The sequence below is a fragment of the Morchella sextelata genome (genome assembly GCF_020137385.1).
Source record: "Morchella sextelata strain SCLS chromosome Unknown scls_1, whole genome shotgun sequence".
NCBI lineage: Eukaryota > Fungi > Ascomycota > Pezizomycetes > Pezizales > Morchellaceae > Morchella > Morchella sextelata.
The window spans coordinates 1470453-1485263 of record NW_025408616.1 but is presented as its reverse complement, the minus strand read 5'-3'; the positions used below and the strand labels follow the sequence as shown (position 1 = coordinate 1485263).

The following is a 14811-nucleotide window of genomic DNA, read 5'->3' as shown; positions in this document are numbered from 1 at the left end:
GTGTGCTGCGCGCGCGCGACCTTGACTTACTAAGGTCTTGCGGTTCCCTGACCTAGGTTCGTCTACTCCACCACATAGGGTAGACCCTTTCTTGCCAGTGCGCAGACGCAGGCAGACAGGCGGTTGCGCGTTAGAGCAGTGGAGCCGTCGTCGACGACGTTAGTTTTAACGCTCGAGCCACATATTCCAAACAGGTCCCGCACCCTTTTTCCCGTTCGAAACGGGAGGTGCAGGCAGTGGAAAGCCACCGTTGGAGGAGAAGGGGGGGTGGGAATTTTCAAGAGATTAGGGCAACAGGGACGCACCAACCCGGATTCCGACAGGACAGGCTACAAGGAACTGAGGATGGGGTTGGGTTGGGCGCGCCCCTAATATGGGTCAGTGCGGGTTGGGCTGGGTGAGTGAGTGTTCGCCGTCCATCTATCGTGCAGGAAGAAGGTCTCGCTACTATAGAGTACTCTGCTCTAGTTAGAGAGCACTAAAAGATATCGCGATGCGGTAGAGTAATAATGTTAGTGACATTGTTGTCTGTTGCTCCACTACCACCACCACCACAGCTCGACTCTACATCCAGATGGACTCCACAAATAACGAATGTTCCACTCCCCTGATTCAGCTCCACGAGCGTCACGCTCTCATTCCTGCCCCTACTTTTAGAAACACGAGAGAGGAGAGGAGAGGAAGAAACGCAGGGCGGAAGAAAGAAAAATGAACCAAAAAAAAAAGAAGGGGGGGGGAAGGCCGATCGACGCAAGGGTTGTGTGTGTGTGTGTCGCTAACATAGGTCGCGTGGTTGATGATCATCCGTCGCACAAGTAAGGTCAGGGCAGGGCAGGGGGTGCACGTAAATTCAAATTCGCTGCTCATTTGCCCGCCCTACGTACGCCGCCCATCGTTTTTCCCCACCCGCCTGCAAAGACGATTCCCGAACGAAACAAAGGGTTTCAAGCCTCATGAGCGCCCACAGAGGAAGAAGGCGCAGAAGAAGAAGGGGTAGGATTAAAAAAAAAAGGGCGCAAGAGTTATTTGTAGAATTCCTCACCCTTCTTGGGGGCTCGTTCGCATAACGACACACAGCTCGAAATCTTGGTACAATAGGGGGAGGCCGCCGCGATCCGAAGTCGCAAGTAGGAAAATCGTTCAGAACGCCTATCGTGCATGCGCCACGTGGATTTCGGGGTCGAAGAGAGGAACTGCACTGGAGCGAGGTCCCAAGAGCTTCTGCTGCATATTCGACTACCACGCCTTGTGGTCGTTGTAATAATTATTATGTATGTACCCTACATAAGAGCCCTAATGAAAGGGTCTGCTGTCAAGAGTGGGGATTGGGCGGGTAGAATCGCCTTATGATACGTCTATGGCCTCTGATTGATTAGAGTACAGCATTTACTGAAGCTATGAGTATGCATAGTAACGGCCGATACTCCTTGGAAGGGTCTTACAACCAAAAAAAAAGGCGGCAAGCATGAAATGATGCGGAAATGCAACCGGAAGATCCCATCTCAAGAGGAGAGGGAGTCTTGGAATAATGACAAATTCGGACCTCCCCAGATTTCCTTTTTTGACGATGATGGTTGTCTTGACATATCTTGCATACATCGAACATGTCGGGTTCTTTCTGGGTTTTTTCTCGTCATGATCTTCCGGGAACGAGTCAGAAACCTACATTGATTCTGATATATGCAGGTCACCCCAAACATGAGAGTGTCTGTGACCCAGGGTGGGTTCACAACTGTCAAGACTTTTTTATTTTTTTTCTCGGAAACCAGTTGCGTGATTGTAGGCGATAGGCCTCCGCTCAGCTATGGTTGGTTACCTTTAATTAATGTCAGGTAGCTTTACCAATAGGTGTTTGTATCACCCCTAGCCCTGAACGAGGGAACGTCTTGCATATCTTTGTGATTCGAAAGCATCTTTAAAAACGATGTTCCTAATCCGCGGTCTGGACTTGGCCCCCTCCCAACAACGTGATCTTTAGTTCAGTTCATCAGAGACACACAGGTACCCGGGTGATTTTCCAGCTATGCATGGATTCACTCTTCTTTTTTGGGGCGGAGCTACCCGTGAAAATCGGAAGAACAGAACCTAATCAAGCGCCGCAGCTGTATGAAAAATATCCGCGAACGTTGAACCAGTAGATGACGAGCTGCATGGGTTGTCACTCGGGGCGAAGGGCACTCTAGCCCCAAGCCAAGCCAAGAATCCCCCAAGAGAAGGGAGATTACGCACGTGTTACTGCGATAATTGCCGAGATTCGCCGTCTTGACCTTGAGGTGTTCTTTTTGTTTGTGTTATTACGAGGAGATTTCCTTTTTTTCCCCTTCCTTCTCAGCTCCGTAGTCTGTACTCTAGTAGGGATTCTTTGTGCCCTAAATATGGGTAGAGATATATATTGCAATTGCAATGGAGCTGCCAAGAGTCGTTTGGGTGCATCCTAGGGGATTGATAGGTTCCAAGGGCAACGAGGCGGATACAGGGTAACAATAAAAATCAGCTCGGACAAAAGGATGTAGAGATATGGGTCTCATATTTCTTATGGCGACTTTGTATGGTGGATAGCTCCGCTGTTAACAGCTCAATACGTACCGATATACCCCCCCCCCCCCCCCACAACCTCGTGTAGGTATTATGTACCACGTCAGTAATGACAAGGGTGGGATAGGTATGTACTAGTAGAGTACTCTAGGTACCTAACAAGTACTTGAGATTCCAACACAACTAGCGAAAAAGGCGGGCGCATCTGCACAGTACGTAGTCAGGCATAGGAATTCTATCACGCGTCGTCAGGGTCCTGCTGTAGGGAGGAGCAGATCGAGACGTTGCCGGGTGTTGTTCGCGCGTCAAAACCTCCCCCACAGTCTGTTGTAAGCAAAATTTCGTGCATCGGTACATGTAGGCACTGATCTAGAGCATCGCCTTGAAGCTGTTGTCGGAGCCGACGGAACGGGGGAGGGAGGGGTGTGAGACTGCGCGCGCACAGTACAGGTACATACACACATGTCAGACTTTATCCTTCTTCTTCTTCCTCAGCGATTGCGCATATGTCGGAAAGACTTGACATGTATCGCCTCCGGCATCTTGTTATTAACGAGTTGCAGGACGCTGTGCTAGGACGTTGAAAGAAGCTATGTCTTGCCAATGTTTGTAGCTGAAATCACGACCCGTATCGGGTTAGACCCAAAGCGAAACCCATCAAATTCCTGTCCCTTTTTTATTTTCCCAGATCCAATAATCGCCAATAATTCGGTTATTTGCGCCCCTATTGGTCGATAAGACAGCCTGTCGCCAGTCGCCCGTCACCTCCGCGTTTCGACTAACCAACTATCACTCTCCTGTCATTATCTGCAGGGCCATTTCCAGGAGAAAATAAGTAAAGTACCTCGATAGATGCCGCACCATCCGTAGAGGCTGCTGGACTACCGCTAAATCTCGAGTTATTCGGGGGGTTGCCAAGGCAAAAAGCTGAGGATCTTCACCTTTAGAGGAAGCGATCTTCAAGAAAACAGCCCTCTTTTACAGGATCTAAACTAAATCTAGTTTAGCAGGTGGCCTTGGCAACCCCCCGAATAACTCGAGATTTAGCGGTACTGCTGCTGATGATGGGTCTTTTGGGTATTTGATAGGTCTGGGATTTTCCGTGCATAAGTTTAAGCGAAAGCCCAACCATCCAATGCAAGCCGGGGGGCCTAGCTTATTAGCCTTTTCCCTGAAATTCGGGATTGATTGATTGCCATCTTGGCGGTCTTGGAAGTGAAGGTTCAAATCGTCGGGAATAGGTAGCTAGCCAAGAAAGTGAGCATGTTATTACAAAGTCAAATTAGCACTTACGAGAAAGGCCATGGGCCTAGAACAGCAGCCCAATGACCCCGGTGCGGCGGACGTATTTGTAATCATGGATTATCACTCGCTGTTGACCTCGATCGGTTTTGACTGCAACCATCGTGATGGGCGAAGATTTCGTGATGACTTGCCTTAACTGATAGTCCCGACAGTGTGTTACTGCAAGGCAAATGTTCCGTTAACCATCTTTGATCGCCGGCGCGGTGTTGATCATAGATAACAGCAGCCGCTAGTCTACGAGGCCGAGGTGCTTCGTACCCAGCTCGCGTCGAGATTCCTCCTATGCCTCCTAGATAGAGGACGGAAGATTCTGAGTATGGTCGAGTGCAAAGGAGAGACGAGGCTAGAAGGAGGTTTTGTCAAGTAGGTGTCGGGGATGGACGGTCATGTGAGCGAGAGAGCGGTTGACAGCAAACTCGCTGTCCACGGGTACATGTAGTTCCATTCCACACATACATGGCAGAGACAGACAGACAGACAGACATCGGTTAGAGACACGCAGCAGCTAGCAGCAGGACAGATGCACCATGACTGCATGTTCGACTGCGCTGCCACATGTAGGCACAGGGAGATCTGTTAAACTCAAACAGCAGCCAACGTCATCCTTCTGCACTTCCCCTTCTTCCCCTTCCTTCTTTCTTTCCTTCTTTCTCTTCTCTTGCTCTTTCCATTCCATCCCCCCCTTTCTGTTCCAGTGATCGCCAACCAAGCCATACCAAAGCATGCAAGGGCCACACAACACACCCACACACACTGAATCATGAAAACTCACTCACCCGCCCTGCAGTTCTTGGCACGCACCCCCGTGCTGTGATAGGCTCTCCACAGAACAGCCAATGGAAGCGAGGAAGTACTGCACTGCAACTGCGCCGTCTATATACAACACCCCATCATCACCACCACAAACATCTACACCTCGGACATGACGTTTCACCCCCAGCTAGAGTACGTCTCTACCACAACGACGGGCCTCTATTTTGGGCGTGGTGATACGTACGTATGCCGAAACCGATCAATCAGCTCATGGCTCGGCGGCGCGTACGAGATTACGACAGTTCGGCGTTGGGACCGTATGTCGGTCCAGATAAGTAGATCACAGCATAGCCCGCCCCGGACCCGGGGCTCGTATCAGAACGGGACCTCAGAGGGCCAAGGCTCTGGGTGTGTGATTGCATCATTCGATAGGCTTTGTCGCTATCGTAGCAAAATATTGGGATTTACCGGCCGCCTGGGCCCGGGGGCTTTGTAGATCTGGTAGGCGGGGTTATCCGTACCTGCGGGGGAAGGCTCCGGCTCCGCCCGCTGCGGTCGGGCGGTTGTAATGCGCCCGGCCGGGTAGGCCTGGGTGTCGAGTCTGCGGGCATCCGGCTCGTTTTCGGTAGTAATAGGAAGAGAGAGGAGAAGCTTTGTGGGAGTGATGGGAATGATGAGAATTAGTGAAAGAGAGAAAAGATACCACTAACACCCGGCGGGCGGCCGCTCAAGATCACAGTGCTTTTTCAGCGTACCCGACGGTAACTGCTTAGATGTATACGTAGTTGATCCACGGCCCCGAAGACCCGACTCCCTCTCTTGAATAAAGGTAAAGAAGTATCTCCATAACCGACAGGAGTTGTTTATATAGGATTTATCTACTACAATATACGAATGTTTTAATAGCTATGGGCCCTCATTGGCCATAATGGCGGAACCCCTAACCCTGTTTCCAGCATTGAAGGTTATATGGACATCAAGTGAAGGAAAACCAAACCTACTTCCGAGTTGTAAAGAGGCAGGTCTGGCCATGGTATCGGTACATAATCTACCTCCATAGCCAAGATAGTCTCCCCTTCTTGAGTGACCCGGGTGAGGTCATGATCTCCCAGCTGTAAATTCTCGATATAAACCTTTTGATCCCCCCAATAGCCTATTATATTACATGTAGTACTTGACTGTATCACCGCCTACAGAGGCGGAAATTAATTCCCAGTATACGTTATTTAGCAAGTAGTCAGCACACTATAGGAGATAAACGTCAGATCTCAATTGACGCATTATTATTTCTTTTTTTTTTACTTTAAATCACCTCTTTAATTCGAATCTTACCTCGTAAGTATACTCTACATAGAGTATATTAATCCCAGCGATATTAGACCATCCAAAGAGTAGTGGTGGTGATGAAGAGATAGCCATGTCACCAACACTTCCGAAGACTGACGGTACCATTGTGAATTTACATCATGAGATATCACTCGCACTCAAGACAGCTTGGACCCGTCCGGCCCTTATACGAACCGTCCCCATCACGCTTTATAATAACACCCCCGGCTTTAGCATAGCGCCGTATCGTATCTGTCGATGCCACTACCCCTCCCCCCCCCGGTTGTTCCCAAGGTAGGTTGATTAACAACATCCCAAGCTAGGACGCTGCGTGAGGTGATACCCCATGATCCACGCAAAAACGAAAAACAAGATGGGCTCAGGCCCTCTCCACAGTCCTCCACCGGTCATCTATAGCGTATAGGTGACGCCTCTACTTTACCAAAATTGGAAAACATAACCTTTCCCCTCTGTTAACAGCGGTAGTCACGGGTAGTATAAGTATACTCATGCCCACCCACACCCGCCCAGCCAGCCACGCACATGGCACTAGGGTCTACTACAATGCATATCGAGAAAACCGGCCCCGCAACAAAAGAAGTAACCGCCCCTCCCGAGTCTCTCAAACAGCAGCAAAGCATGGGAGGGAAAGGGGAGAATCGGGGCAACCCACCTGGCCGGGATACCCTCGCCATCCCGCCTCACCCTCTACCCCGCGCCAGACTGTGCAGCTCACCCCACCCCACCACAGATAACGAACGACCCCGCCTAGATTTTAAGGCGGTAGGAAACACCCAGTCTTGCAAAATATCACGTATGGATGGGAGAGCTATGAGGAGACAGAGTGAGGCAAACAGGCCTATAAGAGGTATATTTTAACGACATCGGGGGTATGAAGCCCTCTACTATGGATTGTAGCTTTCGAGGGGGGGTATTTATTGACGGGGCGCTGTAGCTGATGATGAGCAGCAGCAAGCAGTATCCCGTACAGTGGCGTGAAATCTGCCAAAAACAAAGCTCTTGGAACTGGAAAAAGGCCCTGCAGGGCAGGGCAGGCAATGCAGGGGTAGTTAGAGCGCGCGAGAGAGAAATGCCAGAATTACACGCAAGTAGGATTTGCACCAAATCAAAAAAAAAAAAAAAAAAAAAAAAAATGTAATGTAGTGTAGTGTAGTGTAGTGTAGGAAATAATTTAAATGAACTAAAACGAAGATTGATAATATCATGAGCCATCATATCGATTAATCAAGCTCAAAGAAGAGGTTGCCCCTAAAGAAATAGTAACAATGATCTCATCCGTGGCTATAGCAAAACTTTTTCGTTCTTTCCTTATCCTCCCGTACTAACTGGTTGGCAAGGTATAAAGGAGTAGGGTTGTAAGAGGATTGATATGCCGAAAATAATATTTCGTTGATATCAATCAGGAGACATAAAAAGAAAAATTTGAAACTACAGAAAAGGTCCCCCAGCCCCAAACAGGTAAAGAAAATGATATAATAACAGAAAATGGGGTATGCAGACCATGTACGAGGTATACTCCTCTACCCTGTTACATAAACGTGATCATGAGAGATACTATGATGCAAGAAGAGTGAAAGAATGGGAAGGATGGACACACCGCCAAGTAAGTACGCATATGCCATGCGTACGCTAGGTAGGGCACACAAGATAAGAGAGAGGATATAAAACAGAGCCGTAAACCAAAAGGAAACAGTGATGTGCAGCCAAATAAGCCGTGAATAGGGATCTGTTCACCAAGCTTTTGGAAAATGGTAAAAAAAAAACGTCCTAGTAGGGCGGTGCTGTAACGGAATACTGTGTTCGACATCAGGATATCAACGCTCGCTGCCTTATTATCGCGAAACAAACATCAAAAGTAGGAAACAAAAGAAGGGAGGGAACTGTTACCCATGGATATTAATTAACCCCACTCACACCTCCACCACCCCTGCCACCACCTGCGCCCTTACGTCGTTCCTTCTTCTTAACAATTCGTCCTCCTCTTGGCCGTTTTGGCTTCGTAGGTCCAACTTGAACTCTCGGTTGTTGTGGCTGCTGGTTTTGAACAGGCCCCGGAGGCTTCCCGTCCGCAACAACCTTGTTCACCTCATTGGTTGCGTTGGGGGTTGCTTCAACTGGCTCAACACCAGAGCTCATACCTGCATTCTGCTGACTGTCGTTTGGCCCAAAACCATACATCCACCCTGCATTCGCATAATCCATGTGCCCAGGAACCCAATGCATTGCCTGTGGGACCGGTAAACTCCCACCCATGAATGCGGAGCCCTGGCCTTCATCGTGCTGCGAGAATACGGGTGACGGCTGAGCCGAATGTTGATATTGCGTTTGTCCTGGGTACCATGGCTGTGCATTAGGATCTCGTATATTGGTATTTGGAATCATGGGAAACTGTTCAGCCCAGGGTGTCTGTGGATGACCTGGCGCCATGGGATACCCAGGTCCCCAGCTCATATTGGGTGCGCCTTCTGAAGACTCCGGATAGCCCTCATTGCCATATCCCCACCCTTCACCTTCGCCTTCACCTTCTTCTTCACCTTCCACCTCACCTTCCTCGCCGTTTTGCTCATCCCATGGCTGCTCCATTCCTATAGAGAAATCACTGCGGGAATTACGGTGCTGGTGCCGAGAATTCCAGACATTCCCCCGATCCTCGAGCCGGAGTTGCGAAAGGCCATGATCATCCTCATCGACAGGGTTGTTAGCTCTTACGAGAGTACATTCAACCGCTTTTCTTCCTCGCGTCCAGACATCTTCCAGGGTAGCACTGATACCCGTCCATTGGGGTTCTGCTACCATCGCTGCTTTATAAGAGCCCCCAGGCACGTAATCAATTGCATCGCCTCTCAGACTGGAGGTCGCTCCTTTCAGACTAGACCCAGCAGACCGTGTATTCCAACCATCCTCCTTTTTGACAACTGCCTCCTTTATTATACCAGCCCTTCCTGTCTCATCGCCATCACGGTAAAATCTCTGCCCATCCTCCCCTAGGAGTTTTTCACCATTTTCCTTTTCAGCTGTTGGCTTCGGGTTCGTCCCCGGGAAGTAAAGATGATCGCCGTCCCTTGCCGCACCGAACAAACCTAATATGGTAGATATTGGAGTACTTAACGGTAGCTTCTCGGTCCTCAATACAATACTTTCATTTGGGTTCGTCGGGAGCGGAACTGTTATACGAAGTTTGAACCCTTCTCGTGGCGGCGGTCTTTTAGGTAGAAACGGGGGGAGAACCTTTGATTTCGAAGAAACAGAAGGAGGAGGATGCGTTTGGGTCCCACCACCGTCTTCATCTGATGATATCTCGATTGGTGAATACGAGCGGTTGACTACACGTGTAGGGCCAGGATCCTGTGTCGGAGGGTTTTTATGAATATTGACTGCAGATGAATTCTGTTTGAGATTATTACTCCTTTCGAGTAGCTTCCGCCGTAACTCGGCTTGACGGGACTTGATAAACTCGGTACCCGAAAGCGGTTCTGGGGCTACATCTCCATTCTTTGCAGCTGTCGAGGTAGTAGTTGTATGGGGCGGAGGTGGCGGTGGTAATTCAATTGGTGCAGGGGGCTGACGATTTGCAATTGGGCCAACGGTTGTAGGAGGGGTGACCCTTTGCCGCTTCCCTTTTCCATCAACAATGGCAGCTTGTCCCTCAACCAGCGGTGAGGATTTCCGTTTCCGAACCCCACTCTCCAAGAGTTTACGCCTTAACTCGGCTTCTAATGCGGCAGGGGTCTTAGAAGACTTGACCTCACCCTCTTTGATTCGGGGGGATATCGGTGCAGGGGAAACAGGCAAGGCTTCTCCTCCAATTGGTGATTGTACCGGTACGGAGATTGGAGACTGTGGATGAGAAATACGAGGCAGACGTGGAGGAGGAGGGGGAGGAGGAGGAGGAGGTCTTTCAATTTGTCTCGAAAGTTTCTCGCGCAGCTCAGCAGCACTAGTTGAAGGTTTTGGTTGGGGTTTGAGTTTTGGCGAGAGTGTAGCCGTTGAACCACCGCTACTACTGCTACTACTACTTGTATTGCGTCTTGGTTCTAGTTGTTGTTTCGGTACTGGCTCGTGTTTCTTTATTTCCGGCTTTTGATGTGGCTCGGGTCGGTGGTGCTGTTGAATCTCCGACGTGGTTTTCTGTTCTCGCTGTTGTGATTTCCGACCGCAGTCTTGCGGCAGTGATGTATGAGGCTCGTCCGAAGGCAAGCCTATCGACGCCAGTAATTTATCGTAGAAGGAATCCGCGTCTGTCATCGCTTCTATTGTGTCTTCCTCTAAAGATATCCCACTATTATTCCAGAAAACTACAGCAGCAGCTCAGTCTTCCTCTAGCCCTAGGCAAAGAAGCCACTAATATTGCATTTACTTCTGTTGATACACGGAAGGAATGTTTATTGTCAGCGAAGCCCTGCCAAACGTTTGAGCTATCACAAAATAGAATTGAGGGGAAAAGAGGAGGAGATAAAGATAAAAGAGCCCGAGAAACAGAGATGGAAAGGGTCTCTTTCAACGCTGCGAGAGGATAGGTTTTGTGAACCGTTTGGGATCAACGCACCCCAACGGATCGGATAGTAAGCGAAACAAAAAAAAAATATCTATGGTATGTGAGCGACCAGGGAAGCAGAGTCGACCAGGCAGAATGTAGATGGTGAAATAAGGTAGTGTGGTGAGTAAGGCCAGGACAGAGAGCAGGAAAGAAAGAGATGATATTCACTAAGATCCTGTCGAGGGGAAGGCGCATTAATTGGGACACCAAGTGGCTTGTTCGTGCGTTGCAGTGGGGTTTCTTTGTGGCAGTGCAATGCCTACATGGTGCTGTAGCTTCTACTAGTAGTAGATGAGTCGACCTCGAATACGCGGAGATAGTATATGTACTTACCCCTCCTTTTTACGATTTCATAAGTCGGAGTTAATAGTTACAGGCGCTAGCATTCGAACATATCTTCCTCCAGCTCTTTCAGACTTAGCAAAATGGGGCTCCTATCACTTCCTCCTGAACTTCTTATCCAAATCTGCTCTTACATCCCTCTCCCTTCAGCATATTCTCTATAGCTACTCCTCGTGAACAAGCACTTGTTCCACTTGTTATACGGCCATATCACACACTCGTCATTTGTTCCATGGAGGAAACATTACTTCAAGTACCAGCATATATACACGCGTGTTTGCAGAGAAGCAGATAAATACATAGCACAAAAGCAAGATATATTGATGCGCAATGGGGACCAGGCCACAGCCCCTCTTAGTGAGCAAGGACTAGTCGGGTTTTCGATAGAACTGGAGCTTGAAGATATTAGTCGGGAAATGGCGGGGCACCTTGGCTTGCTTCCAAAGCATAAAGATATCTCAGCTAGCAGCAGCAGCAGTAGTAGTATCGACACTAGGCCTGGCGCAATCTCACTACCTCAAATTACCATCAATAGCTTGTTCACTGCACTTGAACATGTTTCCAACCTAGAGACCGGATTCCAAAGACTGAAATCTCTAGAATGCCCGCTTCCTAGTATTATCGAGATCCTGCACAGAAAATACCCACATATAGAATTTGTCCAAAAGCTCTGCCCTGTTGCGCTCATGCCAAAATCCTCATCAACATTTACCATGCCACTCGAGACAGCAGCAACATATCGAGTCTTCACAGCATATCTCTTATTCACCTCTCTCACACCTCACGATATCCTCGTGATACTATCGGATGCATTGCTAGCCAGTGAAAAAAGCACCTACTCCATGGACTCTATTAGATGTTCCCAGGAAGCCGCATTAGTGGAATATTTCCATTTTCTACTTTTATTTCTCGCCATGTATAATTTTGATTACAGAATTCGCCACCTCGAGACTTCACCCCTACTAGACAAGAATATCAGCTTCCACGCGCAGCGAATTCTCAGCTGGAGGTTGACTACATGGATCCAGGGATACTTTCGCCCAGAAAGACCTTGACATCCGTCCCTATTTAAAATCGAGAGTGATAGTATACCCCAAACAGAGCTGCCGATAGGTCTTCTGTCGGGGAGAGAATCAATGAATACTACTCCTTCCTCCACATTTCTGGAAATGGGTTCGGCGTCTGACGGGGCATCGTCTTGGCCGGCCTTAAGATCGTCTCAAACATATCCAGCTGTCGCTCAACAGCAGCAGCAAAATCCAGCATACTTCTTGACACAAGAACAGCAGAAGGTTGTAGACACAGATATTCGCGTGGGTGAACTTATGCAAGTTATAGCGTACGGTGGGACAGGAAAGACCATATGTTTGGCGGAGTATGCAAAGAAAAGGTACGGCCTCTACACACATATTGCCCAGTTTTCAAATTGATATTTTGAAGGCCTCGTAAACGTTTCCTGTATGTTACTTCCAGTAGCATCGCCGCCCTAAATGCGGAAAAGAGGTTCCCCGGCAACATTACATGTGAGTTCCGTTTCCTGAGGGATGCTATTGAAGTGCGGCCACTTACTCTGTAAAACTCATAGGTAAACCCATGTATTCCGTCGCATATGATGCTATAGTAGCGAGTGTCTAAGATTGAGGACTCCCTTCCCGATAGCGGAAAGCCTCTCAAAGAACGGCGCCATGATTATGAACTCGAGGAGATGATTAGTGTATTGGGCATGGACGAAGGAAAAATCGGATCAGCACTTGTAAACCCACAAATGCATTTGCAACTAGGCACTAGTCATGGGCGGGAACAAACAGAAATGAAAAAAATTCCTAGCGTTAAAGAAGTTGCGTTGATGGTTCAGAGAGTGTTGGTGAAGCATTGGGAATCCAAGGATGTTGAGATTGGATCGACTAGTCGTTTGTGGAAATAGACAATATGGGACTAAATAGAGATATTATAGTAGAATGGGCGAGGCACTCTGGAATGCGATGCTTAATACAAAGTATCTCCCCCATGACGCATATACTAAGATTCTACAACTCAAAGGAGGACTGCCAGATGGATCAACTATAGGGCAGGGAGATGTCGATACGTTGGCTTTCGGAGAATACGATATCATCATATGGGATAGGGCACAGGTACTTTCCCTAAGTTTTTTTCATTAGTATGGAATCAAATGAACTGATATTGTGGGTATCAGTACTTGAGTGGTAGCGTGGTAGAGATTTTTCTTCGGCAGCGCTTGCGGGCAGGCTTAATCATATTAGGTGACCCCTATCAAAGGATTCACGGCCCCGAAAGGAAGAAAGATGAAGCTTCAGATACCGAAGCCTATAAGCCGACGTATTCTTACTATCTCATGCACTCCTTTCGTTTTGGGGATGCGATTTCAGGAGTTGCCAATTACTCTTAGGATACCTAGGGGAGGACACTGCTATCAACGGTGTTAGAAAGCATGATAGTGTGGGTGTGAGCTACTCACAGATAAGCGGGAAAATTTTGGCTCAAAAATCAATTATACTCAAGCCTGGTCCTACGGAAAATGGAGGAAGTGGGAAATACACTGTAATATTCAGGCGGGATGCTGGTAGGTTCATAATCCTCTTTATTTGCAGCCCCCGGCTTCTTTGCTAACCTTTACAAATTATAAAGATCTGATTGACTATGTCATTGAATACTGTATGCTCCATTCGCATTCTGGGCATCGGATTAGTCTCGGCACGAACTGTGGCTTTAACGGGAGTAGTCTCCTCGCTCTTCTCAGAGATGCATATACTCTCTATACTGGAAAACCCATTATACATGGCGTTCTCGCAGAATACGAAACGTGGAAAGCTGTCAATTGACCTCATAGTGGCCCCGCCCTCGTCAAAGAACCTAAGCTTCAACGTAGATTTCGATCGGCAGATTTCCTCAAAGTTCTTGAGCTTTGTGAGAAGATGGTCCTTGACGACTCCTACAAGGAAACAGAGGCAGATGTTATATTTATCACTGTTCATAAAGCAAAAGGTCTTACATGGAACCGTGTTTTCGTTCCGGATAGCGTCCTTCGGTACCGTTTTAATCTTTCGGCGGAGAACCTCAACAAGAATCAGAGATACTGGTTTTCGAGGGATAAAATGTCACTACTCTATGTAGCAGTGACAAGGGCAAAGAAAGAGCTCATCATAGGGAAAGGGATTGCGAGCTGGTTGGTAGCAAAGATGGGATTATATCGATTTTATCTTAGCCCAATACAAGGGAATGGTGCTTGTCCTTCATGTCACGACTATAGGATAGAACAACATGGTACTGTCAATTGGGAGGCTAGGCCCAAACGCGAGGGTGTGGTAATTGGCTGGGAGTATCTACTCCCACAAAAAAGCTTCGGGGTTACTGCCGACAGTTACGGGAATTCGCTCCCACAGGGTCCCAGGAAAGAAGCGGTTGCTTGCGATATCTGTGCAAAAGGTTGGAACCGTATGGCGAGGGCAGCGCATATGGAGCTCAAAAAGTTCGCAAATCCAATCACGAGAGCGCTCGATGGGCCTGATAGTGCTATGAATCAAATTATCGTCCCAAACATGCGGTGGTGGCCAGCGCGCGCGCCGGCGGGGCGCCAAAATTCGAGACTGTTCAAAACTATGTATAAGATGCAGATCGAAATGGTACAAGATTGCGATGAGACTCCGTACATGCATGTCATGCCTACGCGTACGCGCCGACTGTAATAAACATATATATAGTATATGCTTGGTTATTTACATGTACTCTATTTATTTAAGCATGTACTTGACTGTTTGGGGGTTCGGACTTTCCGGTTTTTTTCCGGTATTACAATTATAATTAAGATTTAAGTATGTCAATTATGAAAAAATACCCAAGATTTACTAGTAACTACGTACATCTACATGTGCACAATTTTGTCCAGTTGTAATTACTTGTTTGGGTAAGTATTCCAAGGAATACGAATTATTTGACGGTAGGTAGTATGTATCTGTAAGTACATTCATGTATAT

At 48.0% G+C, this 14811-nt stretch overlaps 4 protein-coding genes across 4 annotated transcripts; 2 read left to right on the top strand and 2 right to left on the bottom strand.

Moving 5' to 3' along the window:
* Window positions 1–3296: 3296 nt before the first annotated feature.
* H6S33_000379 (uncharacterized protein) lies at window positions 3297–3894 on the bottom strand (the record flags this gene model as incomplete). The annotated part of the gene is made up of 6 exons (XM_044831749.1): window positions 3297–3321; window positions 3380–3422; window positions 3477–3492; window positions 3589–3625; window positions 3692–3780; window positions 3829–3894. The coding sequence occupies 6 exons, from the start codon at window positions 3892–3894 to the stop codon at window positions 3297–3299; spliced, it is 276 nt and encodes a 91-aa protein (XP_044699938.1).
* A 3942-nt stretch (window positions 3895–7836) lies between these two features.
* H6S33_000378 (uncharacterized protein) lies at window positions 7837–10185 on the bottom strand (the record flags this gene model as incomplete). Its single annotated transcript, XM_044831748.1, has 4 exons — window positions 7837–8297; window positions 8358–8474; window positions 8541–9432; window positions 9571–10185. 4 exons carry the CDS (start codon window positions 10183–10185, stop codon window positions 7837–7839), a joined length of 2085 nt encoding a protein of 694 aa, XP_044699937.1.
* A 957-nt stretch (window positions 10186–11142) lies between these two features.
* H6S33_000377 (uncharacterized protein) lies at window positions 11143–11874 on the top strand (the record flags this gene model as incomplete). Its single annotated transcript, XM_044831747.1, has 1 exon — window positions 11143–11874. One exon carries the CDS (start codon window positions 11143–11145, stop codon window positions 11872–11874), a length of 732 nt encoding a protein of 243 aa, XP_044699936.1.
* An 81-nt stretch (window positions 11875–11955) lies between these two features.
* H6S33_000376 (uncharacterized protein) lies at window positions 11956–14523 on the top strand (the record flags this gene model as incomplete). The annotated part of the gene is made up of 10 exons (XM_044831746.1): window positions 11956–12209; window positions 12260–12342; window positions 12405–12414; window positions 12479–12679; window positions 12774–12951; window positions 13014–13156; window positions 13207–13276; window positions 13340–13400; window positions 13466–13492; window positions 13721–14523. The coding sequence occupies 10 exons, from the start codon at window positions 11956–11958 to the stop codon at window positions 14521–14523; spliced, it is 1830 nt and encodes a 609-aa protein (XP_044699935.1).
* Window positions 14524–14811: the final 288 nt, after the last annotated feature.